Source organism: Epinephelus fuscoguttatus, linkage group LG4 (assembly GCF_011397635.1).
Source record: "Epinephelus fuscoguttatus linkage group LG4, E.fuscoguttatus.final_Chr_v1".
NCBI lineage: Eukaryota > Metazoa > Chordata > Actinopteri > Perciformes > Serranidae > Epinephelus > Epinephelus fuscoguttatus.
In genome coordinates this window covers 33595889-33622112 of record NC_064755.1, presented here as the reverse complement: position 1 = coordinate 33622112, position 26224 = coordinate 33595889, and the positions used below count along the sequence as shown (strand labels likewise).

Below are 26224 nucleotides of genomic sequence, written 5' to 3'. Positions count from 1 at the left end.
AATCAATTATCAAAATTGTTTTTATTAATCTTCCATCAATCACCTACTCGACAACGCTCTGTGGCAGGGAGGAATAAGATATATCAGGCTTTGGAGATGCAGACAAACCCTGTAAGTGAGGACAAATTCATTTTAAGTTATTGTCTTCTCATGGGATTGTTGACAAGAAAAACATAGAATACCACCTGCCTTATCCTTTAACTGATGCTTTTAAAAGTCTGCCTTTTGCAGTATAAACGAGGGTCCTAACATTTGTAATGAAGTCAAGACAATCAGACATCTTCCAGATTAGACGTCCTTGGCTCTGGGTGAAAACAAGGCCCCTGAGTAACAGCCTTTCAAGCATAACACAGTTTTGTTATGCCTCTGACTGAACGTTGTCACGTGACACTATGCAACCAAGCTGATCGCAATCACGCTCCTTGAGCTTGGTCACCACGGTTACCTAAAGCTTGGGCTTCAGGCTTTGGCAAAATCCTCCTGGATACCAAAGAATGACGTCTGGTTCATGCAGAAACTAAAAAAAGCAACGCTCCATCAAGAAATGAGAGACAGGCAGAGGAGCTACTGTTAAATAGATGACTTCTTTAATAAAAGAAATTACACTGTGACATTCATGAGGCGCTGGAATGATATTGCTTCAGTAGCTTACAGTACAGAACCCAGCCCAACCAGTGTTATAACATCACATTTTGACACCAGCGTGTCGTCAAACGTACAAATCCTCTGGAGAAGATGAGTCTCTTCAGTCTTACTCTGTTAATCTACATTCAAATCCACTCAAAAATGGTGAAAAGAAACTGTGTACACACAATCCACGATGGAAAATAAAGCACAAATGGATGGACTATACAAGCACCAGGTAATAGGGATGAGCAAACGAACACGTGGGAATGAGGGGAAGAGACAGGCTGAGTATAGGACATGCGGCAGGAAGGGACTGAGGCGAGGTAAAGCCAGGTTTAGTGGGCTGAGGAGTGCTTTGGGAGCAGAGCCATAGATACTGTTTGGCCATGCACAGACGGGCAAACTGGCGGCCATCTTCACTCCATTACATCAGCCTACAGTTTGTGCATCCTTCATTAATGTTTGCTGCCATTTTAGAGCAACATTTGAATTTGAGTTTAATATAAAACCCTTCAAAATAATTTGAAACACAGAAGAGCCCATTTCTGGGACCTGGTTTGGTTTAGTCAGATAGCTGCGTATATTATATATATAGAGAGAGAGATTATGTTATATTATAATATCTATGGGCACAGAGCGGGAGGGGGGTTTGTGCATGTGTGTGTGCCCAGAGGTTTGTGGGGTGGGGTCAGGGGTCAGGGATCAGTGTCTACTTGAAATACTTGATAGGTGGGGGCACCTTGATGTCCTGGCCTTTCTCCAGTCTCTTCTCACACTCGATCAGGTAGTTGACACCATCGACCACTGTCTGCACCAGCTGGACCTGAGGGACGGACACATCACATTTTAGTGCATTTAATTTTTTTAGCAAAAGAAAAATGATCAGACACAAATTATTACTCAAAAGAGTCTTATATGTCTTAAACATGCCTTTAATCTTTTACTTTTTTTAGTTTCCAAAACACTCTTTTGGCCCTAATTAAAGGGATAGTTTGGATCTTTCAAAGTGGGGTTATATGAGGTACTTATCCACAGTAGGTGTATTATATACAGCAGATGTCTGCTGGCGTGCCCCCTGACTGGAGAAGCAGGGAAGAGTATCTACACAGCAGTAGCAAAATGTATTTTAGCCATCCAAAAAAAATCAATAACAGTTTAACTGTACACTATATTTAGAATATTCTCGCTGCATTATCTTGCTGCAGACAGTCCTTTTCGATGGAGAAGCCGTTAACGGCCCCATCTATCCTTTAAAGCTACTAGGTGAGTAATGTTAGCTTGCAGAACACAGAACTACTGGTCCACCGCTGCCTCGCCTGGCATAGTTTGTTTGGGTTATTGTGTGACCAACCCTCTAAAATACAGAAGTCACACAATGAAAGAAACAAACTACGTGATCAAGGCCGTGGTAGATCAGCAGTGTTCAGGGATGTTGAATCACAGTTTTTCTCAGTGGAGTCTGGCTTTGATATTGACAATATTCTAAATATTGTATATCACTGCTAGAGAGAACGTCTTTTCATAAAACTGGGCTATCTACTTTTGAGATTGGTGCGACATGACCAGAGAAAACAGAGGAAAAGGGGCTGTGGAATTTGCTTTTGCTCAAGAGGCTGAAAAACTCACAACTACCAGAATGAATTTTGCCACAAGGGACCAATAAATACTGCTCTTGGTAGGTGATATAATGCGAGCTTGGCTATTTTGATACAGAAACAACATGGCCTCTGGCTCATCACAAATGATCTCAAATCGCAGATAAATGGTACACTAAAATATGTTTCTGAAAACATTTGAGGCAAGAGATAGGCAATGCATTACCAGAGTCTTTATAGTCCTTATATTTGTTAAGCACTGCTTAGTATTACGGTTTGATCTCAGTATTTTCAGCCTCTAATTTTACAATACAGGGAACAGTATGGGGCCCACTTCCTGTTCAGAGACTTTTGTATTAGAGCCAAGAAGCGCACTAAAATATGTTTAGGAAGACATTTTAGGCGAAAAATAAGCAATACAGTAGAACAACCTTGGTTTATATTTAATGGTAAATGGACCTGCAGTTGTATAGTGCCTTTTCTAGTCATCTGACCACTCAAAGTGAGTCACATTCATCTATTCACACACTGGTTGCTGAGGCTACTGTACAAAGGTACCACCTGATACCCAGTTTTTAAGACACTTACAACTGATGGGACAGCCACTGGGAGCAATTTGGGGTTCAGTATCTGGCTCAAGGATACTTCGACATGCAGACTGGAGAAGCCGGGGATTAAACCGCTGATCATCTGATTAGTGGACGACCTGCTCTACCTCTGAGCCACAGCCGCCTGGAATCAGTGCTACTTAGTTTTGTGGGCATACAAAAATGTAGACGTACAATCTATAGTCGAACAATAGCCCTAGAGCCAGAGAATATTTGAGCTGAGAGATGAATAAGGAGTTCAGGGCACTGGTAAGATGGAGGGAGGTCTACCGCAGTACATTTAGCGTCAGTGTTGGTACTCCTGCTTCTCCAAACAGGGGGCAAGTCAACAGACACCGACTGTATGTTATACACTGATTATGGATAAGTACCTCATACAACCTCACTTAAAAAGATCCAAACTACCCCTTTAAGAGTACAGGTGACACAGCTTTCTCCAAATACAGTGACTATCAGTTACTACAGACACAAAATCTGCAGCCCCAACATCTGCAAACCTCTCTCTACCAAAGTATGGACATTACAGACACACGTAAACACAGGCAGTCTGCATTCTAAACCGAGCAGAGCCATCAACTTGAGGCCGATAACCTTATCCAGGAACGTCTCCACTAAACTATGGTCAAAAGTACAGCCCACCTCCAAAGCAGACACTTGCCTGCTGCTCTCATTTACAGCAACATCTGTGAGATAGTTTATAAACTGTAGCTGCACAGTTTGAATACAGGAGGCTCAGCACAGGATGTTTTGTACTTTCTGAAAGATGAAAGAATATCAATCTATGGTCATCAACTTGCGTCATCAACATCCTGACTTAGTTACTATTCAGATAATGTTATTGTGTGTGATAAAAACATTACTATGTCTTATTAACATGTGGCCTGAGTAAAACCATCATGAAAAGTCATCAGGACTTAGGAGCCCTTTTCCTAAGCTTTGCCAGGAATCAAGATTTTATTTTGCACAGACAGGATACTGTCTCTGCTCTGGAACCTTCTTCTCCTTAATGTCCTCTGGCGCTTTGCTCCAGCTGTCCCTACTTCGCCTATCCCTCCATCTATTATCTTGTTGACTCCACCCTCAGAGTGCTCCTGTCTTGAGTGATCATCAGTCTGGATGATGGAGGACCAAGCAGCAGTGAGCACCCCACGCTCTTAAAATACAGGAGTGGACATTGGAGTCAGGCGGCTGCAACGCTGCACTTAAACCTCTCTGTATCAAAGTCCTGGATTTATTTTTGCACAGAGGCAAAGAACAGTCTGTGTTCAGTCAATTACAAAGAGTCACATCTTAAATTGAATGAAATTAAATTAAAACGATTCTCACTACGCCCAGAAACAGTAAAGAACCATCTCCACTCTGCACGTAATCAGAATAAAATAAGTGACCACTGGCTTAAGACAATAGAGAACAGCACCATTGTACTGTACGACTCTGTCAGGCGTGACAGCATGAGACAAGGACATAACAAAGACAAACTACATGTACAGTCTGGACAAGGACACTTCTCCTCTCCTCTCCTTTTCTGTCCTTTGCTCTCCTCTCTTTTCCTTTCCTTCCCTCTCATCTCCTTTCCCTTTCCTTTCCTGTTCTCTCCTCTCTTTTGTTTTCCTTCCCTTTCTTTTCTTTCCTCTCATTTTCTGCCCTTTCCTCTCCCCTCTTTTCCTCTTCATTCTTTTCCTCTCCTCCCATTTTCTGTCCTTTCCTTTCCTTTCCTCTCCTCTCTTTTCCTTTCCTCTCATTAACTTTTCTTCTCCTTTCCTTTCCTCTCCCTTTTCTCCTCTCTTCTCTTTTGTTTTCCTTTCCTCTTGTCTCCTTTCCTTTTCGTCTTTTCCTTTCCCTTCCTCTTCATCCCATTCCTTTCCTGTCCTCTCATCCATGTCCATGTCCTCTTTTCCTTTCTTCTCTTCTCCTCTTTTCCTTTCCTTTCCTATCCTCTCCTCCTCTCTCCCTTTCCTTTCTACTCTCCTCTCCTCGGCTCTCGCTCCTTTTTTGTGCCATATTTAAGTTGCTATTTGTGTTCCAAAAAATCCAACTCATTGACACAAAACATTCCCATTCAAAATAGTCCAGTTGCTGTCCGACACATTACTAATGTCTCCGTGGTAACATGGTACACTCCATCATTAAACAAACATTCATTCATTAATATATAAATAACTAATCCAGAAATCTGTCGGGGGGTCCAGGGATCCTTCTTGCCATTTTTTCATTGATAGACAAGTTCTGTTTCGATGCTTTTATGCACTGTGTCACCTTATTTACATCCCAGTACAAAGAAAATTCCCAGTGTGAGGAAATTCATTCTAATTGTGAATTACAGCATGATCAGTGGGCCACCCAGCACCCTATCACAGGCTGGATAGCATGTATCATGGGGCCCTGAGATTCATTACAAACTTACTCATCATTGTGTACTACACTCAAAAGTGAATTGGCCTGCTTTGTGTACAATCTGCCTCAGTCACTGCTGTATTTTTATTTACAGAGCTATTGTTGGCAACCAACTTATCTTCTCTTTTGAATATGAAATATGAAAATTACAATCTCCGTTTGCAGGACTTTTTGCATCTTGTTGTTCCCAAAATCAGAACTGAACTGGGTAAAAAAGCCTCAGATGTTCTCTGCACCTACAGCATGGAGCAATCTGCAGAATGATCTTAAGCTTCAAGACATGGTGACCTTGAATGAGTGTAAATCCATGAGTCCATCATTTTATGTTACTCTAATCCATGTGCTTTTATGTAAAGTTTATTTGTTGTTGAAACTGTGTTGCTGCTATTCTTGACCAGGTCTGCCTTGTAAAAGGGATCTTTGATCTCAGTGGGACAACCTTGGTTAAATAAAGGCTAAATAAAAATAAAATCCATCTGGTAGTAAGTTGAGTATAACTGTGCTACACCGACAGCACTGTGATGCAATAAATGTTCATATTAAATCGTTGTTTATAGGAGGAGACACTCTGCAAGTGTGCACTGTTCCTGTGAAGTCACTATCACTGATATGTTGCTATACATTCACACCCAAGGAACAACTACAGGAGCAACTGCACTAATGTAAAGTGGCAGGTGAATGCTTTGCTCTGGGAATGAAAGGTAAAGAATCACTCACGTCCTTAGTTTTTTTTTTGTTTTTGTTTCTTACCATCTCTGTGCATTACCACAGAGGTTTGCCTACCTCAGACAGTCCCAGGCGGTCCAGGTTGGAGATGTCGAAGGTGCCACCCACAGCAGCGGTGTCCACGCCGCCAGTTCCTCGCTTCTGCAGGCGCAGGTTGTCCAGGATCTTACTGAAGCGGGGATCCTTAGGGTTGGGGAAGAGGAGTTATTCTACACAGTCTCAAAGCACTGTAGTCACCATAATACTCAGTACACAATTAAAATTTATTTTCTTTAAGGTTTCTGCAGGTACCATTCAGACATTTTGAGTTTGCAACCACCAACATTTCATGAAGAAAGATCTTATGAACAGCTCATTTCTAGGTGAACATGCCCAACAAAAGTTCTGATAATGTAATTTGGCAGTAACGGTTGCAAATCACATCATCAACATTATTTTCAAAGTTTAGTGAAACAGATGCAATTGAGAAAATAATTTATTTGGCATTTAGCAGTACAAATCTTGTAGGTGACATGCATGTTGATACAAAATCTGGAAAAAGAGAGAAAACCAAACTAACTCTGCTGCTTGTCCCATTTTCATCTTTTAATTTAATACTTGGACTTTTTTTTAAGGCCATGCAGATGCTCTATTTTTCATTGTGTGACACAAATAAAGTGGTAACACAATCGATCCCACATTATCTACCGCTCCTTCTGATGTTATCAGCCCATTAAATGGCTGTTATCAGTTGTTATCACTACCATTATAATGTTTCAGATGGGCTACTTACCAGAAGGCCAAAAGGTGCTATCTAACACGTCCTCATACATTGTTAACATTGTGAAACGACTGCAATTTGATAAGGTTTAGGAAAAGATCAGGATTAGGGTTCAAATAAAGCAGCGACCTATATCTAAAAGTTAGATGCTTCTTGTCTCAGTCAGACTCTGAAAAGCTGGTGCAAAAGCAGCCAGAGTTTTAACAACACCAAAAGGTCTGACCACATAACTCCTATGTTATCTTCTCTTCACTGGCTCCCAGTAAAACAGATTATTGATTTTAAAATACTTATTATTTACTTATTGTTTTTAAATGTTCAAATTGTTGAGCTCCTTCCAATGTTACTGACATGCTCATAAGGAACACACCAGAGATCCCCCAGATCATCAAATACAGGTCTACTCATTGCACCTAAAATCAACTCTCAATCAGCTCATGGTGCTTTTAGTCATTATGGTCCTACTCTCTGGAATTCTCTTCCACATGAACTATGATCTGCTACAACAGTGTTCTCTTTTAAAAGCAAACTAAAAACGTATGTTTTTTAGCAAGCTTCAGTTAGGTTTTAAGTGTATTTTTATTTGCTTTAGGAATTAGTATTACTATAGTTATCTCCCCTTTTTAAAGAAAAATGATAATAACAGTACCCTCTTATTTTGTTTGTTTTTATCATGTCCTGCTTGTTTTTATATATGTAATATTTCATTATCTTATTTATTTTATGTTTGTCATGTACTGGTATACTGTATCTTAAGCACATTGACTTTACGCTTGTCATATGAAATGTGCTATATAAATAAAATTGACTTGACTTGTGGACACAGTAATAATGATGGTGGAGAGGATGAAGGAGAGAGTCAGGAGACGCAGAATAAAGGCCGAGAAAGTCTGTATGGGGAAGAGGCCAGGGTGGATGGATGGGTCAAACAAACACTGGACTTTCTCACAGGAGACCCCTGTTTGTGTCCCGAGTGAAGCCATTTTATCTTACATCACTATGTTAGGTATGTTTCACACGTGACGTAAGCTAAGTATGTCATGCAAGTTAACTTGTGTACATAAGTTAAAATAAATAAATGGTAACTTTGGGTTTCACGTAGGACACAATCAGTGGTCTCCTGGGTGAAAGTCCTGTGTTCTTTATGCAGGGTCACCTAACTCCCTCCTTTGCTTTGGATATAATTACTATGGCCACTAGAGGTCGCCACCTAACAATAAATTTCGGAGGTAGAGTTGTGCCATACTACCTTAAATCTACATTCCTGATGGCAACTGATAACAGTAATTTAATGGGCTGATAACATTCAAAGCTGACATCACTGCTGCTGATTGGCTGAGCTTGAGGGCTTGGCTTTCTTAACATCCAGGTCAGCCGTGATGACGCCTAGGACTGTTGTTGCTAGCTGGTCACTTTCCTCCTTGGCCTTCCACTCGTTGAAATGCTGTGTTCTGTGTTTGTGCTCATTACAGTGAGCCGTTTCATTACTGTTAACCAGTTTGTTTGATGACGGGTGGGCCGCAGTTAGCCTCTGGTCGCTAACTGCGCTTGTATATACATTGTCAGTAGCTTGCACTTTAGATTATGTAGCACGAAGAGGTAGGGGTGAACTGCCATTTTTGTTATAACATTTTTTCCTCCTGTTTTTATTTAGTTTAGGGAGTCAGGCCCATTCTTTTGTTTGCAGGGCCTAGGCAGCACTTTGGGGGAAGATAGGTGGGTTTTGTTTGTTATTTTGGCCATGATTCACCCTCAAGTCCTTGCCTCCTACTATGCACTAATTTCTTGTATCACTTGTGTTTAACAGAAAACTATTTTTAGCTGTAAAAAAAAAACAACTCTTAGATGAATTGTATTAGCCATAAATTGCTCACTGTTGTTCACACATATATACTCACGTGCCACTTTGTTATGTCACTCTCCAACACCCCTAGACTGCGGCGTAACATATCTACTTAAGAAAAATATCAAATTATTTTCTTTCTGTTACATCTATTGTGTTACCTTGCTCAGCAGGGGCAGCTTGACGTGAACCCCGGCCCTGAGCCCTGTGCCCAGGTTGGAGGGGCAAGTGAGGATGTAACCGAGCCTCTCGTTCCACATGAACTCCCAGCCTCTCTCCTGGATCAGACGCTCCACCTTAGAGAGACAGAGGGAGAACCAGTTGCAATATAATGACTGTGTGTTTCATCATACTATCTCTGACCTTTGGTATGTTGGCTGGATGTGTACATACTGTTCACACACACCGCAAATTGTTGTAGTAGCTGTGGATTTTTTTAAACTGAGAAGTAAGGAGTGGAAAGTTGCTGTCTTGGAGCAATACTGAATGAACTCTTGTAGGAGTGGGCTGATACAAACACTGGCGTAGTGTTAGTGCATACAGTTTAACTGATGCTAATGTAGCACTGAGGTGTTCTGTCACCCAACAGTGCAGTGCCAGATGTTGCATTGCTTGTCCTTTGCTCTATCTCTAATGGGGAACTTGGAACACTTAAATAAATAATTTATGTTTCAACAACCATGTTCGGTCTAAAGGCTTTATTTTCGTGGCAGGGCAAAGACTAGTATAAGCAGTTTTTTTTTTTTGCTTTTGCAAGTGTACACTAGATGCTTTTACACTGTATTAATGCACTCCCTTTTTGGCTGATTAAATCCCTACAGTCATCTGATGACAGCAAAGTCTGTTCCAGCTGCTAACTTGAAGATGCTGTGCCCAAGTGCGCAATGGTCCACTATGGTCCAGCAGCTTGGTTAAGTCATGCACAGCTGACACTAGACTGCTGTAAAGTAACCACTCCAGCGTCTCTGATTCACAATCTAGTTAAAATCTGAACAATAAAAGGACCACAAATGACTTTCTTCAATTATTAAACACATTTTTCTCCTCACGATCTGTTACGTCACTCATCAACTTTAATGAAAACAGTTAAATTCAGAGAGTCTGTCTGTCAGCAAGAAACACTTTTACATCGGCGATCATCATTTCCATTCAGCCACACTGAGACTGATCATTCCTGAGCAACAAGGTGATGAGTTACAGAATTTTAATTTCCCCTGAAACATTTGGCCTTATAAACCATTTCCAGTGTTCAAAGACACCATAATAATGTTCTGGATTAATAAATAATGAACTCACACTCAGAATATCAATAAATATAGATGCAAATAATTAATAAATGACATAAACGCATTCTGTGACTGCACAGGACACAGTAAAATATAGAACACAGGTTTTTCTTCATGTGCAGGTGTTAACAGAGACAAAACACTGCTGCTCTGCCATTGATAACTGGATCTACTGGGGTTCGAATCCTGGTCAGGGCAGGTAACAGATATCCAGTCTGGACCCTTAGGCAAGGTTCTTAATGCTGCTAGCCTACCTCAGGATGAGTGAAACCGCAAAAACATACCAGCTCGGACATCGCCCAGGTCAACACCACGTCAGGTGCTAGGGAGCCGGGGCAACCTGATGAGAAATTGGCTACTGGAACAAAACATAGATGAACTAGACCAGAGAATATGGAACTGTTGGAATGCTACTATTCAAATAACCCCAGCAAGAGGGGCTACAAGCAGAGGATGTGGGATATATGGATGCTTCAAAACCCAACATCTAAACTGGCAAAGAAACAACTCCTAGCCCAGTTTTCTAACACCCACAAACGGCAACTGCTACCACAACTAGAGATTGATGAGGTGCAACAAACATGCTTCGGCAAGGAGGAGACAGAACAACATCATTATTCCCACACTCCAAGATTGGGTACCAAGCCCAGCAAAGGCAAATGACCTGAGATTGAGATTAATGAATGAACTGGAATTAAGAGGAGGATGAACCATCATGGAAGGATAAGCCCCTGCACGGCATGTGCCACCAACAGATTTAATGAGTGGCCGACATCAAGAAATCCTACCAATGGCTGGAAAAGGCTGGACCGCAAGACACCACCAATCATGGCAGCATAGGTCTCTGTCGAGAAGAGTGCTGTCCTAGGAAAAGCTAAGATACTGCGCAGAACCTTCAAACTCCCAGGCTTCTGGTAGAGGACCCGAGCTTGAGGAAGACACACCACCACCTCCAATGGGCATTGCCTCACGTCATGTTTCAGAGGAAAAGATGTCTTATTTCTCTAAAGGCATGTTTTCTTGTTTCTTCCCTACTCGCATGTCTCCCTCATGTCTTACGAGGACGAGGCTAAGACATGAGGAAGAAACACAAGTGAGGGAAATGTAGATGCAAGACCAGGTATTGGGATGAACCCATAGTCTCGCTCTGTTTCATCTCAGCATCTTTAACAGTCCACACACAAACACTGCCTTACCTCCTTGAGGCCTCTGCAGAACCTCTCAAAGACTCTTTTCATGTTCCCTCCCTTCTCCATGGAGATGACCCTGGTGTGATCCTCCTCATTGATCCAAATCAGGAATGTCTTCTCGTTGTTGTGCCTGCACACAGAGAAGTTATACTCAGTATTGATCCCTGTAGGTTTGGGCTATTTGTCCTCTGTGTTTGCACCATTGTAGCTATCAGTGAGCAGTGGAGAGACACAGTGCAGCACCCAGGGTGGGGTAATTTATTCTGATGCAGTAACCTCTAAACTTGAACCTAGTGCTGATATTCCTTTCTTATCCACAAGCAGAACATAAATTAATATTTAAATATTTTTTCCCCAGACTGAATCAATGCTTAAGTTATTTTTTGGAAGCCTATTGGAAGACAGTGTACAGGATAAGTTAATTAGCAGAGATTGGTGATGGGTTTTCTCGACTAAGAGAGCCATATCATATTGTCAAGTAGAGGGGAAGCTATTCACTATCAATCACTGACAATAACGCTTGTTTTTGCCTCAGGTCATTGACTGATCTTAAAGGCTGCACTGTGCTCACACGGCCTTGTGGTATTGATTTGTGACATACTCAAAAGAAACTTGACATCTAATAAATGATAACTCAAAGTAAAATCTGTCGGATGGAAACCTCACAACTCAGGGATATCAGTTTGTCAGCAATTGGGACAAGCTTACAAGAAAGGCTTTTCTCTAGTCTGTTCTCTTTTTCTAAAAATAGTTTAAACAAGTCAATATATGAGCAAGTGTGCAGACAGTGTTGTACTGACATTCCTATCTTTAGCCGTGCCAGTGGTAGGGCGATATGGATGGTGGTGTCAGTGTTGGTTTGTCTAATCATTGGTCTTACATAAGTGTACAGATTAGGGATAGACCGATATGGATTTTTTAGGGCCGATGCCGATACCGATTTTTTTCCATCACCCTTAGCCGATGACCGATTATGGACTGCCGATTTTCTTGAGCCGGTATTTGGGGCCAATACTGCTTTTGCTCCCTCAATTTACATGAAAAAATGACACAATGATAACAAATATTACAGGTCTCAAGTTTAAAATAAGAAACATTTATTGAACAGTAAAAAATACTAAAACAAAATGGAAAATTGAGGTAGAACAGGTAGAATATTATTATTATTATTATTATTATACATTCAAATAAAAACAAGAGTTCAGTGCTCTTAAATCTTCCAGTAATGTCTTTATAAAATCAACAAATATTTAAGCTGAAGCATAAATAAAACAACAACTACTGTACACAGTAGGATTCGCTGCATGTGCGCTGCAGGGTCTTCCGGCAACACAGAGCTGCCCGTGGATGCCTGTCTGTAAATCATGCCAGGGAAAAATAAATCCGCGAACCCACGCGCGTATCGGCCAATGCCGATACAAGTAAAAAACTGAAATATCGGCCCGATATATTGGCCGGCCAATGTATCAGTCTATCCTTAGTACAGATAGACAAATGTCAGCAACTATTGTATGGGTTAAATGGCACAGACATTCAGGGTCTTCAGAGTAGAAATCTTAATGACAAAATCCCTGAGCTTTTAATCTCGTGTCCTTGGCAAGTACAGCAATTCACTTGTCGCACACATACAAAACTCAAATAACCTTTGTTTCCAGTGCCATGGGGAATTAAGATTTCATTCTCAGGGGAGATCAAGATAGAGAAACAAGATATTGCAAAAACGAAGATCCAAATTGCTGTGAATTGTGATGTAAATATTCGTGGCAGTATATTAATCATCAAGATCTTGGTCACCCTCCAACCTCCCCTCAAGTGCCACAGTAACATTTCCAATTGCAAATATAACAATAAAAAAATTGAAAAAGCAAAGTACAGCGACATTTGTTGAACACATTCATGTTTCCCAGAGGAAGCAGTCATTGAATCTTGATGACCCAATGATCCCTCCTACCACCAATCTCAGGGCGAACTCTCCACTTTTATACATGACATTCCAAATTTTAAAGTGCACAAAGCTACTGTCAATCGCTACAAAGACTTTTTGTCCACACTGACCTCCTTAATATTGTTAGAGATTTAATAAGGTAATGGATCGGCTGTGGAGACAGCAGGTTGGGGAGAGGAAGAGAAAGAGAGAAGGGAATACAGTAGTGCAGTATAAAAAAGAACATGAGTAAGGAGTGAAACAACAAAGGAATATTAGAAGGATGGGGGATTGTTAAGCATAAATGCGAGAAAGTAGAGCATGACATATGGGAAGTGAAAAAATGAAAGGAGAGCGGGGGAGAATGAGCCAGAGAGGGAAAGAAAAAGCTGCCAGTGGACCTGAAAGAAGAGATGATGAAGGGATGGAGTGAAGGTGAATTATTAAGGAGAGGAGAGGCTGATACGGAGAGAGGGGGGAGGCTGGTGATTGATTTTGGCTGGCTGATGCCCTGCATTTGGCTATTCCTGGGTACAAGCTAAAACTAAAGGCTGAGGGAGCACTGTCTGCTTTGCTAATACACCTCCACCACAGCTCAACAACGGGGAAATGACATTACTGGTGCAATCATGCGAGCTTGGAAAGTCACTGGAAAGTTCATAAATGTCAGTAAGATTAAAGATTATGGGGCATTTTTTTCACATTTTATTTGTGTTCTGTTCAATATGAAAACTAATAAACTAAGAATTGAAAGATTGACCTATTTTGAGACAGAGGGAAGTTTACAGTTGCAGATTTTGTTTGTGTGACCTGCTGCCAATTTCCAGCAAAGGCGGAAAAGGTTCATTCAAATCCTGACGCATCTGAATGATGCTAGAATTATCCAAAAAAAAGAAAAAGAGTAACTATCCCAAAAATCTATTAAAAGCTGGCAGCAAATTCCCTCTGTTTCAGATTACTGACCATGTTGCTCCAGTTAAAACATAACAGTTACATGGACGACCAACAGCACTTAAAGAAATGGTGTAGGAAGTGAGGATGCCAAAGAGAATCTGATGGAGGACTTAACATAAATGGTGCAAAACCAACCTACAAGTTCACTAAACGCTATAATTATAACTATTATAACGCTATAATTGTAAGTCAGCAGACATACAGCAAGTTACAAACTGCTCAAATCCATCATATCAATTAAATTTTGTAATGTTACATTATTTTACAAGAGTACCTCAGGTCTGTCCTCAACTTCACATCAATGCACCGCAAGAGTTCACTGTGCAATGTCTCATCTATTACAGGAAGTCTGCAGGAATCAGACACTTCAATTCAATGATTTTTAAGACCTTTTCAAGATTTTTGGCCAAATTTAAGGCTGATATATAGACATATCATTATTTGTTACTCAAGCATTGCAGGTAAGTATGTCTATGATCCCGAGCATAGGTTGGTTTTATGTAGGAAAACGTGATTATTAGCGTGAGTTAGGGTTAATCTATATTTTGCTGACAGATAAGTGCAAGTATTAAGTAAAAAGACAGGATGATATTCGGAGGTAGGTTTAAAGATTTGTAACATTAGAAAAGACTTTCATGTGAAAGACCTTCACTCATGTTAACAAAAAGGAATTAAAAGATAGATAAATGTAATTAGATAAAACGTTTGTGGCAATTAAGACTTCATAATTCAAATTTGAGACCATTTAATGACCTTTAAGGCCTGATATTTATACAATTGAATATAAGACATTTTATGACTTTTTAAGGACCTACAGACACCCTGTATTAAATTGAATAATACAGCAGATAAAGAGCTCCTCTTGCTCTGTACAGTCCACTAAAATTATTAATTATTTCCTTCCTAACTTATTGATATCTCTTAAAAACTGACAACCCCAAAAGACCATACTAAATGGTCACTCGTTAAGGAGGCATGTCATTTCACTGATATCTTAACACATACCCTTGTCTCACCTTTTCTAAATAAATAAATAAATAACCCACAGAAGAGCCAGGTATCCTGTAATTCAAACACTTCCAGATTCAGCTGGTCTGTCTGCTCCGTTCTTCCCTGTTTTCCTTTCAGGATAGGAGCTCCTATGTTTCAATTCAAAGTTTTACATCTGTTGAAACAAAACTTTTCTGAGGAGTTCCACAAGGGTCAATACTGGGACCTTCACTTTTTAATTCGTTAATGCTCCCGCTTGGCAGCACCATAAAAAAATTTAACGTATATCTTGCTTTTCACATACTAATGGTACACACACTATGTCTCCCTTTTCTGTGATGAACCAAATAAATTAACAACCCAGTAATTTAGACAATTCATTTATTTACACTTGAAGTCATCGTCTCATAAATACAGTGAACAAGACAGAGCCTCACTAGTTAATTGGATGCTGATCTAAATGTTGGAGAAAAAAACGCAAATAAAGTACAAAACCCAAAACCAGTGAAGTTGGCACGTTATGTAAATCGTAGATAAAAACAGAATACAATGATTTGCAAATCCTTTTCAACTCATATTCAATTGAATACACTGCAAAGACAAGATGTTTAATGTTCAAACTGAGAAACTTTTTTTTTTTTTTGCAAATAATCATTAACTTAGAATTTAAAGGCAGCAACACATTGCAAAAAAGTTGGCACAGGGGCCTTTTTACCACTGTGTTACATCGCCTTTCCTTTTAAACGACACTCAGTAAACGTTTGGGAACTGAGGAGACCAATTTTTGAAGCTTTTCAGGTGGAACTCTTTCCCATTCTTGCTTGATGTACAGTATTGTTCAACAGTGAGACAGAAACAAGTAGGTGAGACTTGAGAATTCAATGGAGCCATGCTGGTCAATCTGTCTCATTGTGGGCAGGAGGAAAATGCCATGGCAGGCTACCATTTCTGATTACATGTGATAAAATTGTCTGCTCCTTGCCAAAACCTGTATGTACCTTTCAGCATTAATGATGCCTTCCCATATGTGTAAGTTGCCCATGCCTTGGGCACTAATACACCCCCATACCATCACAGATGCTGGCTTTTGAACTTTGCGCCTATAACAGTCCGGATGGTTCTTTTCCTCTTTGGTCCGGAGGACACGACGTCCACAGTTTCCAAAAACAATTTGAAATGTGGACTCGTCAGACCACAGAACACTTTTCCACTTTGCATCAGTCCATCTTAGATGAGCTCGGGCCATGAAGCCGGCGGGTTCTGGGTGCTGTTGATAAATGGCTTTCGCTTTGCATTGTAGAGTTTTAACTTGCACTTGCAGATGTAGCGACGAACTGTAGTTACTGACAGTGGTTTTCTGAAGTGTTCCTGAGCCCATGTGGTGATGTCCTTTACACATTGATGTCGGTTTTGATGCAGTACCGCCTGAGGATCGAAGGTCATGGGCATTCAATGTTGGTTTTCCGCCTTGTCGCTCACGTGCAGTGATTTCTCCAGATTCTCTGAACCTTTTGATGATATTACGGACCGTAGATGATGAAATCCCTAAATTTCTTGCAATAGCTCGTTGAGGAATGTTGTTCTTAAACTGTTCGACAATCAGCTCACGCATTTGTTCACTAAGTGGTGACCCTCGCCCCATCCTTGTTTGTGAATGACTGAGCATTTCAGGGAAGCTGCTTTTATACCCAATCATGGCACCCACCTGTTCCCAATTAGCCCGTTCACCTGTGGGATGTTCCAAATAAGTGTTTGATGAGCATTCCTCAACTTTCTCAGTCTTTTTTGCCACTTGTGCCAGCTTTTTTGAAACATGTTGCAGGCATCAAATTCCAAATGAGCTAATATTTGCAAAAAATTACAAAGTTTACCTGTTCGAACATTAAGTAACTTGTCTTTGCAGTGTATTCAATTGAATATAGGTTGAAAAGGATTTGCAAATCATTGTATTCTGTTTTTATCTACAATTTACATAACGTGCCAACTTCACTGGTTTTGGGTTTTGTACATGAGCTGCTATTAACTTGACATTCAAAGTTACAGATTTCTCAACTGATTCTGACAAACTGGTTCATGCAGCCAACACGGAAGAGTCAAACATGACTCACTGCTGTATGGCTTAAGCCTTTTGTGCTTACATGTAATGCAATGCTCAACTGCAAAGACAATATTGCCCCTGTCTTGCCTTGAATAAAGAAGTTTGCTCAACAAGCCAGAAGATTGTATTCAAAGGAAGAATGACTTACCAGATACCACGAGCATCTGGCCAATCACGAGCCATTCCTGCACAGGTCAGGAGGGGTGACACAGGCTTGTCAAAGAGGAAGTGGTCCTGTTGTAAATACAGAGAACAGACATTTTTTTACTCAGAGTGCCAACAGTGGTCAGCTTGCACTGGACAGTATTGTCAAAGTGAGACAGAAACAAGAGTGTGAGACTTGAGAATTCAATAATCTGGTCAATCTGTCTCATTGTGGGCAGGAGGAAAATGCCATGGCAGGCTCGACCCACACCATTTCTGATTACATGTGATAAAATTGTCTGCTCCTTGTTTGTTTTCCTCAGCTAGAAGTTGAATTGAGTTCCACATCCACAGTGGCTCAACATCTTTACCATGAGAGCACGATATTTACTCAAGTAACCTTACAGGAAATAAGATCAGTATACTCAGCACTTTGCAGATTGATGCTGTGTACTGTCAGATCCAAAACTGTTCTAGCAGGAAAGATCATGTATAACCACTGCTGCTACATGCTACCTGCTATATTTAACTCCTGTGAAAACATTCTGTTTATTCAAAAACAAAAATCTAGCTCTCGTTCATGCAAGGTAAAAAAAAAAAAGCCTATGTTTGGAAAACTACCTAGCGTAGCCATTAGCCTAGATTCTTTTCTTACATTCACACTGTAACTAATGTAGGCATTTTTAGAGCCCCTTTTAAAACATAACCTCTGTCTTTCCTTTATAAAATTGCAAAAAAAAATCATTTTTGTAAAATCTAAAAACTGGAATTATTAAATGTCATTTGACATATGGAAGTGTCAAATAACACTGCTAACCCCTCCTTTCCCCCCTGAAACTATTTCCCTGCAAAATGGTGCATTAACACTTCAAGTCAAAAGTGGTATCTCAACAATGTGCAACATCGTCATATTCATACAGCAGCATCCCTGCATCACTCACATCGATCAATTGTTGCTGCTCTTGGTCTGTCATCTGGGTGAGACTGTAGTACGTCCCAGTCAGGTCATCCTTCAGGCCGGCGAGGGCATCCACCACCACCCTCTCCACCTCCCTGCGCTCCGCCCGGGTGCAGGCGGGGGGCAGGCTCAGCCCTCGGATACTGCGGCCCGTTCTCACCCTGGACGACAGCACGTAACGCGGGTCAAAGTTGCCCGACTGGATCTGAAACAAAGGCAGGTAGGGAAATAGTTCAACATTTGACTTATCTTAAAAGAAGACGCTCTGTGTTGTCAGTGAGAGTGTTACCTTGCTGGCATCCAGGTCGGTGGGGTGCTTCATGGTGCGGGGGTCATAGCCGTTGTGCCTCTCTTTGATGATGGGATCCAGCAGATCTGCAAATACCTGAAAAAGACCCAAGACATTTTATGCATTACTAATTTGTGTGCTATGATGTGGACTAAATATAAATAATGGCATAAATATGTGGCATCTGACATTATCCATATCCACACAGGTACCATTTATGATATGGTATGGCTGGCATTCATTCTGCCATAGCTATTAAATATATTTATACTCTAGTTATCTCTTTGGCACTTCCTTGGTTATCTCCCTTGGCACTTTTTTGATAAACAAGCTCTATTTTGATGTGTTTTTATGCACTCTGACACCTTATTTAAACTAAAAGTACAAAAAAAATCCCAGCATGAATCAATTTCTTTTCATTGTGATTTAGAAAAAGCTCAGCGGGCCACCAGGAACCCTATCTGGGCTGCAGGCTGCAACTTGAGTATCACTGCTGCACACGTATCGCAAACTACCTCAAACAACAGTGACTTCTATCTCAGTTCAAATAGATGCTCTACTGTTTTTGGGTTTTTTTTTAGATATGCTGATGATCAGGGAGAGTCAGTCTCTTTTTACTTCTTAATATTGTACTTTATAATAGCTTTTATACAGACTCAATCTCATATACAGTATAATAAAGAAAAAAATAGGAATCTCTTTCTCTTTATCTACATCATGTTGACTGGACAGATAGTCTTTCTATGTTACTGTATAGTCCAGGCTGTAACTCCATACATTTCCCAACAACATTATCACAACTCTTTCATTTGCAGGTCAGCACTCTCTGCACTTTTGTACACTTACCAGCAGCAGTAATACCACACCCACATCACTAAAACCAAAAGAACCTCCCATTTGGAACGCAGGGAGTATTAATGAATCATAAATTGCATAACATTGTAGAGATACTGTATGATAAACATTAGCTAGAATACAAAAATTAGATTTCAGCCAACCAACAAAAAGAAAAATTTAAGGAAGTCATAACATGGTCAGAGACTTAAATTTGATCAAAAATGTTCAACAATCAATCAACAGTTAATATCAGATTAAAAAACCTTAAAAAAAAAATGTTAAAAAACATACTGACAACTGGAAGAACTCCTGGATTTTTCTGTGGCCTCTAAAGGCAGCATGAGATTAAAATGGAAATACAGTTAGACCCTCACTATAGATAGAAACTGAGATATCCCAAAAGGGGTGTCCTAGCCTAAAACTTTTCCTCTCCTGTTCTGTAATACTCCCTCCTTTAAAACAGGATAGGGAGGATGGGTGGTTGCATTTTTTTGTAGTTGTAGTCAGACAAATTTCCCAATCATTTCTGATGAGTCACCTACTGTATGTTGAAACTGTCTTGACAGTTTAAAGGATGTTGGAATGGGACCAGAATGCAAATACAAATACCCCTTTTCAGTACTTTTATTTACAGTGTCACACTCTGCAGATTGGACTTTAGTAATGTTGTCCTTGTCACTCCAGCTGGTGGCTTTGGGAGGCTGTGTTCACCGTCATAACTATTGTACAATACAAATGGAGATGTGCCCTTCTTATCAACAGTGAGGAGCTTGCGTGTGTTTTTGAAAAAGTACTGTGATATCTGACCTCGTAGGACTCCTCGTCTCCTGCCACCATGCCAACAGTCTTGATGAACGGGTGCCCGGGGTTGTCCACACCCGTCTGGATGGCCTGGTCAAGCGTGTACCCGTTGGGAGTGGCCTTGTCACACAGCTTGGCGTAGATGGCAGGTGTCAGGTTACTGGCCATGCAGTTGTTGTGTTTGCGCAAGTCAGGGTACTCCGCACTGCACAAATACAATGTCAAGATAACATATTGCTGCATTGATCTTTCAAAGAGAAACAAAACAGCAGCAGTATGGGCACAGCTTAACTGTGGAGCTGTGCCCTTGGAGCAGGTACGGAGCGAGTGACTTACTCAAGGACATTTCCAAATGGCACGTATGCAGGTAACTGGGGTTTGTGTAAACCTGTGACCTTATGGCTATGGGACTCCCTGCTGCAAAATATGTCTGATAGTTATACTGCAGATGTGGGTAGTAGTGTCTGATACACTGGGACATGGGGAATAATGATAAAATTTTAATTATTTAACTTGAAGACAACTGAATCTTACGACTCAGGTGCAACAGGCATAACAGCAACTACTGTTTGACATTAAGTGTTAAAAGTGCCATTAATTTAGTGCTGATGGAGAAAAAGACTTTAGATTTATGTTGTTTTAGTAAAATAATGCTGCTGATTTAACAAAAAACAGATAACTAAATCATCTAGCTTTAAATTAATTAATCAGCCTAATCACCTCCTGTCAAAGACTGTTTTTTATCCACACAAAGCTTTTCTAAGGCCAGCGATGGAATGAAACTGGGTTTGGCATGAGAGAAGGTTCTACTGCAGATGCAGCACAGACTAAGTAGCTTATAGGTTCCTGTTTCCTGCTATCTGACAAAAGAAAAGAAAGGCTAAGATATTCCAGTACAAAATTATACAAAAACTGCATTTTACAATTGCTCCCGTAACAATCACTAGGCTGGCTGATGTGGTGAAATCCAAATATCACGATATTTTTGATCAAATGTCTTAATAATACTTCTGACTTCTGATAATACTCAAATGGCGACAGAAGTACTTGGCTCAATTGTGTCGTAAGTACTGACAGTAAGATAGATTGAATACTTCATCGATAGTAGTTAGAAGCTATGCTGTGATAAAATTGGATCTGGTGACTGCAGAGTGTTCCAGGAAGTAGCCATCTTTTTTATCTAGCTATTTTGTCTATTACCTTACATTTTATCTACTGCCTTTGTTTGTTTTTATTATTATTCTACGGCCCTTTAACTGAATGCACTAGAAATTTCAATGACAATAAAGGAACCTTGAACCTTGAAAAACTGCAGTTCCTTGAACAGCCACTTAAGGCTGGCTCCAGAAGTGACATAATTTCCAAAGACCATCCTGTTTTAGCCAATTTCCCCCTCCATGATAGCTGTACAGCGCAAGAAGCAACCTCCGAGGCTGAAAAATTAAGCCAGTGCGGAAGTGACAAAATCTGCATTTCACTGAATGGCCACTAGAGGCTGGCTCCAAAACAGAGTCAATCCCCATAGGCCCCGCATGTTAAAATGCCCAACTTTACTGCACAAATAACATGTTCACAGCCTGATACAAAAATCAGTTTTGGTCTCTATAGCTAATGTCAACATTTATGACAACTGTGCTGAGGGCGATTTTTACATAATTAAGTCTGTGAGTCAAATCCATCCCTTACTGCTCCAGAGCTCCAACCTCTCATCCAAATACAGTCAAGTCTGGCTTCTAAAATCCAAGATGGCAACAGCTAAAAAGCTAAACTCCACAAACTAATGGGTGGCGTCATGGTAGCTACAACCATTATTTATACAGTCTATGGTACAAAAGGTGATTTTTTATACAACTCGCCTGTTTAAATTTTATGCATAATTAAGAGCAGGACCTCTTTGAGTGACAGACTGTCTGCGGATAGTGTCCTTGGCTTCTCAGTCAAATCCACCCCTCACTCCTCCACAGCTCTAGCCTCTCATTCACATATGGTCACTTGTGGCTCAAAAAAAAAAAACAAAAAAAAACTAAGATGGCTACGGCCAAAATGCCAAACTCAAGGCTTCAAAATGGGAGTCCACAAACCAGTGGGTGACACCACGGTAGCTATGCCCATCATTTTATCCAGCCCATGATAACTATTCATGCTTTCACAAATTATTTACACAATGAGATTTTTGATAAATAATAATCAGTGGGTAAAGACAGATAACAGAACAGCTAGAGCAGTCTGGTAGTGCAGAAAAATATATCACTTTACTGTAATGTAGCCTTTAAAACCAGGAAAAGACAACAGTTACAACATACGATATCCAAAATTAGATGATCCCTAGTCTCATGTCAAGATATTAATATATTGCCAAGCCACTCTCACGAGGACATGGACATACATAAAGATTTTGTCAGGGATAAACATGGCTTCTCAGCTTATTCATCCTTCTCCTGGTCCACTACACAAAGGCAGAAGTTCCCCTCTCTACCACAACAATGAGTTGAAAAGATGGTTAACATTATCTGTACTAGCACATGATCTGCTGCACTGATTTTTTTAAGTATTATTATCATTTTTCAGGGCCGTTGATGCCTTTCTTAGATAACACCAGTAGATGGATGACAGGAAATGAAGGAGAGAACTGCATCTAAGGTTGCAGCCTATGGCCAGCGTCCCATCCCTTAAGAAACACAGGTGCCGCATTACAATGTTTTCAGAGCCAGGAAAACACAGGTGGTCACAGACACAATATGTGGGCCAAGGTTCAGATAAGTATCATCACACTCAATGTGCTCCAATATCATGTGCATATTGTAAAATGTGCACTTGTGTCTGTTTTTATTGCAGGATTTAATAATGCCAATGAACTGCCTGGTCAGCGTCTTAGAGCCCATATGTCCGAAAGGAACGATGGATGTATCACTGGTCACTGTTAAACAGTCGTGCTGGGCAATGCAGTCAACAGGACGTGCAGACACTATGGAGTTCATTGCCAAAGGATTATTTTAACCAACTTTGCTGCAGTTATCAATCAAAAATACAATATTCTGATTCACCAACATAACCACAAAGTCCCTAAGGTTACACTAGTTTTAATGATTAATAACACAGAGCTGGGCGTATCCAGCTGGCAGGATTCAGGGTATGATATCAGCTTAATGATTATGCCTGTTAATTATATCAGTAACGCTTGATAAGAAAAAGCCATTGAAGGCTGTTTGGTTACTCTGGGAACTAAAACAAACCTGAGGTAACCTCAGACAGCTGACACCCACAGACTGATCCCCAAACTGATAAAAACACCTTTATAGTCAGTGAATGTTACTGAGTTAATTCACTTAAGTGCAAATTTAAGGTACTTGTACTTTACTTGAGCATGTCCATTTAATGCTACTTTATACTTCTACTTCACCACATTTCAGAGGGAAATATTTTGGTCTACTTTTCATTCTACTACATTGGACAGCTTTAGTGACTTCTCAGATCAAGATTTTAAACGTCAAACTTTTAATCAGTTTATAATGGGGTGAAAAATCAATACAGCTAAGTATCACAACATCACACAGTGACACATATATATTTTTTTATTATATAAATATCAATATTACAAATACAAATTCAACATCAAGTAGCCCACAAGCGTTATGAAAACTTTACCTTTAACTTTATCTTATTTGATAAAACAAACGTTGACAAAGTTTTCCTTCAAGGACATAATTTACAGTTAAGAAAAGGCAATAAATCACAATATATTGCAATACTCAGCATATCGCAACACGTTTAAAATCGCAAGAATATTGTATCGTGACTTAAGTATCGTGATAATACTGTATCGTGGAGCCTCTGGTGATTCCCATCCCCAGTTTATAATATGCATTGTTGTAGATTAACACTATCACAACTATCCAAAGGAATATAAAGTTGTGAAAATTATTTTTTAACATTCAGATGGAGCATAGACGGTAATGAATCAGGAATAAAAAAATCCTTTATTAACATATAACACACAGTGCTGGGAAGGTTACGTTTGAAATGTAATAGGTTACAGATTAATAGTTACCCTAGAACAAATTTAAGGTAAGTATTCTAATTACTTCTTTAAAGTAATGTAACTTATTACATTTGATTACTTTTTGATAACTTTTCTGACAAATGTTTTAAACTCAGTAATGAAGCTGAAAAATGTCTGGATATAGGCTGTGCCAAAAGAAGGAATTTCTGTGCGGCAAAAAGACGCAAGGCAACAGAATGAATGTCATACACTACATATAAACTTTTTTTTTTACCAAAAAGAACACAGTCAGATGTAACGTCTTCGTAATCAACATTTTGATAAGTAACTGTAATTTAATTACATACCGTAAAACTTCAATTAATAGCCCGGGCTATTATTTGCTTAAATCACTGAACTCAACGGGCCTATATATGGGACAGGCCTTTAATTCCTTTCACGAAAAACTGTTGCTCAACAAAGATCAGGAAACACAGTCTAATTGTTTATTTGAACCAGTATGGATGTTACTTATTTAAAAAAAGGCTTCAGATAATATATCGATTATGGGTCATTAATTTGATCTAGCTCCGACAGACAGCGCACTAGAGTGTGAGAGTTATGGCACTTGAGGATTACGACACCCGGCGTACTGACACAACACAACTATTAAAACAATACTCACAACTTGGATTCATTTCTATAAAAAACCCTTTTGATTCTTTTGATCTGAGGACGCTTACGGACTAAAGGAATATGAATAACTTACAGGGTAATCGAGGAATGGACACATAATTTGAGGTAGCTAACAACCAAAAGAATTTCTATTAAAAAAACATGAACTGCTTGGTAACCAGACCAGGCTTCTAATAGAGACAGGCCTTTATTTATCAAAATGTGTGGCCACACCGGGCTAGTAAAAGAAACTAGGCGTTTAATTGAAGTTTTACAGTATTTTTTCCCAGTAAATGTAACTGATTACAACTACATTTATTTTGTGATTTAGTTATTCCCCAACAGTGATCATAAGACTGAAAAATATGATATTTTGCAGGATGATTTTTTACTTTTGATACCTTGCGATATATTTCAAATGCAGTACTTTACATTGTAATTGTCTTTTAGTGTGGTATTGGTCCTTTTACATAAGTAAAATAATTGTATACTTCTCCTACAGCTCTTTACAGTAACATATTAGTAACATTTGGCCAGTAATAGATTGCGTTTAGACTCAGTGCACGGTAGGTGCTCTTTAGGTGTGTGACAGTTATGTAACACTCTGGGTAGAGTTTTATATCAGGCAGCAGATAAGATTTTGTTAATCTTTATAGATACACTGCTTTATAATGCAGCGTGTAGCAGGTCACGTACGCGTCACCTCCCCAGCCTCTCAGTATGTCATCCATACAGCACAAGCTATAAGGAAACCAACTGTTTTTCCTTTTCCTAATAATAATGTGTCTAATACGTGGCAGAATTACCGTGTAGGCACTTCACCTTTTCTCATGAATGTTTTGTTACGTCTGTATTTTAGGAGTAAAGGTGTGTTTACGGTGCCTCTGAAAAAAGAGACTATGTCAAAAACGGTGCGTTTAATAAAGTGACTGTTAACAGCTTTGGTTAGTATCTCATGACATCCAATAATATTCCACTATGTATTTAGCTGCTGTATGATAGTGTAAAACGATTTTCTACAGGTCAAGGTTATTGAGGCTGTTATGGTGGTTAAATTTCACGGTACTTTGATGTTTCACACCCCGCCTTTTTTTACACATTAAATTGTCCCCGTAAAACACAATTAACCTGCGTTTAATTCGCGCGTGATGGCATTATGAATAACCAAGACATGTTCATTAATGAATGTAAAGATATACAATTTGTTACAGAGCCATGTAACGGACACAGAGCGGTGGTGTAACGGTACCTGGCGGGGTACTGCCTGCGTACAGGCACTCCGGCGCTGACATGTTCCCGGTGGAGCAGGAATCCAGCCGTTACTGAGCCCCCCACCAACGACAGGAGCCCGATTTTTCTTTTGGAGGAGAGGATTCTTGAGAAGCTGCTCGCCATTTTTCTTTTTTTGTTTTCTGTGTAGGTGTTAAAAAGGTAATATTTCCACGGTCGCAGGAGGGAGGGACAGGTGGATGGGAAAGAGCGTCGGTGATGAACAGCCTCTGGTGGAATGGTAACGGCGGGGAAGGCTTTAACCGGAGCGACGTCA

The 26224-nt window shown here is 40.0% G+C and overlaps 1 protein-coding gene across 1 annotated transcript; it reads right to left on the bottom strand.

The window, feature by feature from the left end:
* Positions 1 to 565: 565 nt before the first annotated feature.
* LOC125887505 (creatine kinase U-type, mitochondrial-like) lies at positions 566 to 26224 on the bottom strand. The gene is made up of 9 exons (XM_049574368.1): positions 25928 to 26224; positions 20031 to 20229; positions 18387 to 18482; positions 18081 to 18302; positions 17144 to 17229; positions 11036 to 11159; positions 8715 to 8849; positions 6008 to 6133; positions 566 to 1450 (listed from the first exon to the last, which is right to left on the bottom strand). The coding sequence occupies exons 1-9, from the start codon at positions 26071 to 26073 to the stop codon at positions 1337 to 1339; spliced, it is 1248 nt and encodes a 415-aa protein (XP_049430325.1). The 5' UTR covers positions 26074 to 26224; the 3' UTR covers positions 566 to 1336.

Coding starts and splice junctions, on each gene's coding strand:
- LOC125887505 (XM_049574368.1), bottom strand. CDS start 26,073: ATGGCGAGCAGCTTCTCAAGAATCCTCTCCTCCAAAAGAAAAATCGGG. Junction 11,160..17,143: donor CCAGATGCTCGTGGTATCTG/GTAAGTCATTCT, acceptor CTCTGTGTGCAG/GCACAACAACGAGAAGACAT. Junction 1,451..6,007: donor ACCGCCTGGGACTGTCTGAG/GTAGGCAAACCT, acceptor TCCGTCCCTCAG/GTCCAGCTGGTGCAGACAGT.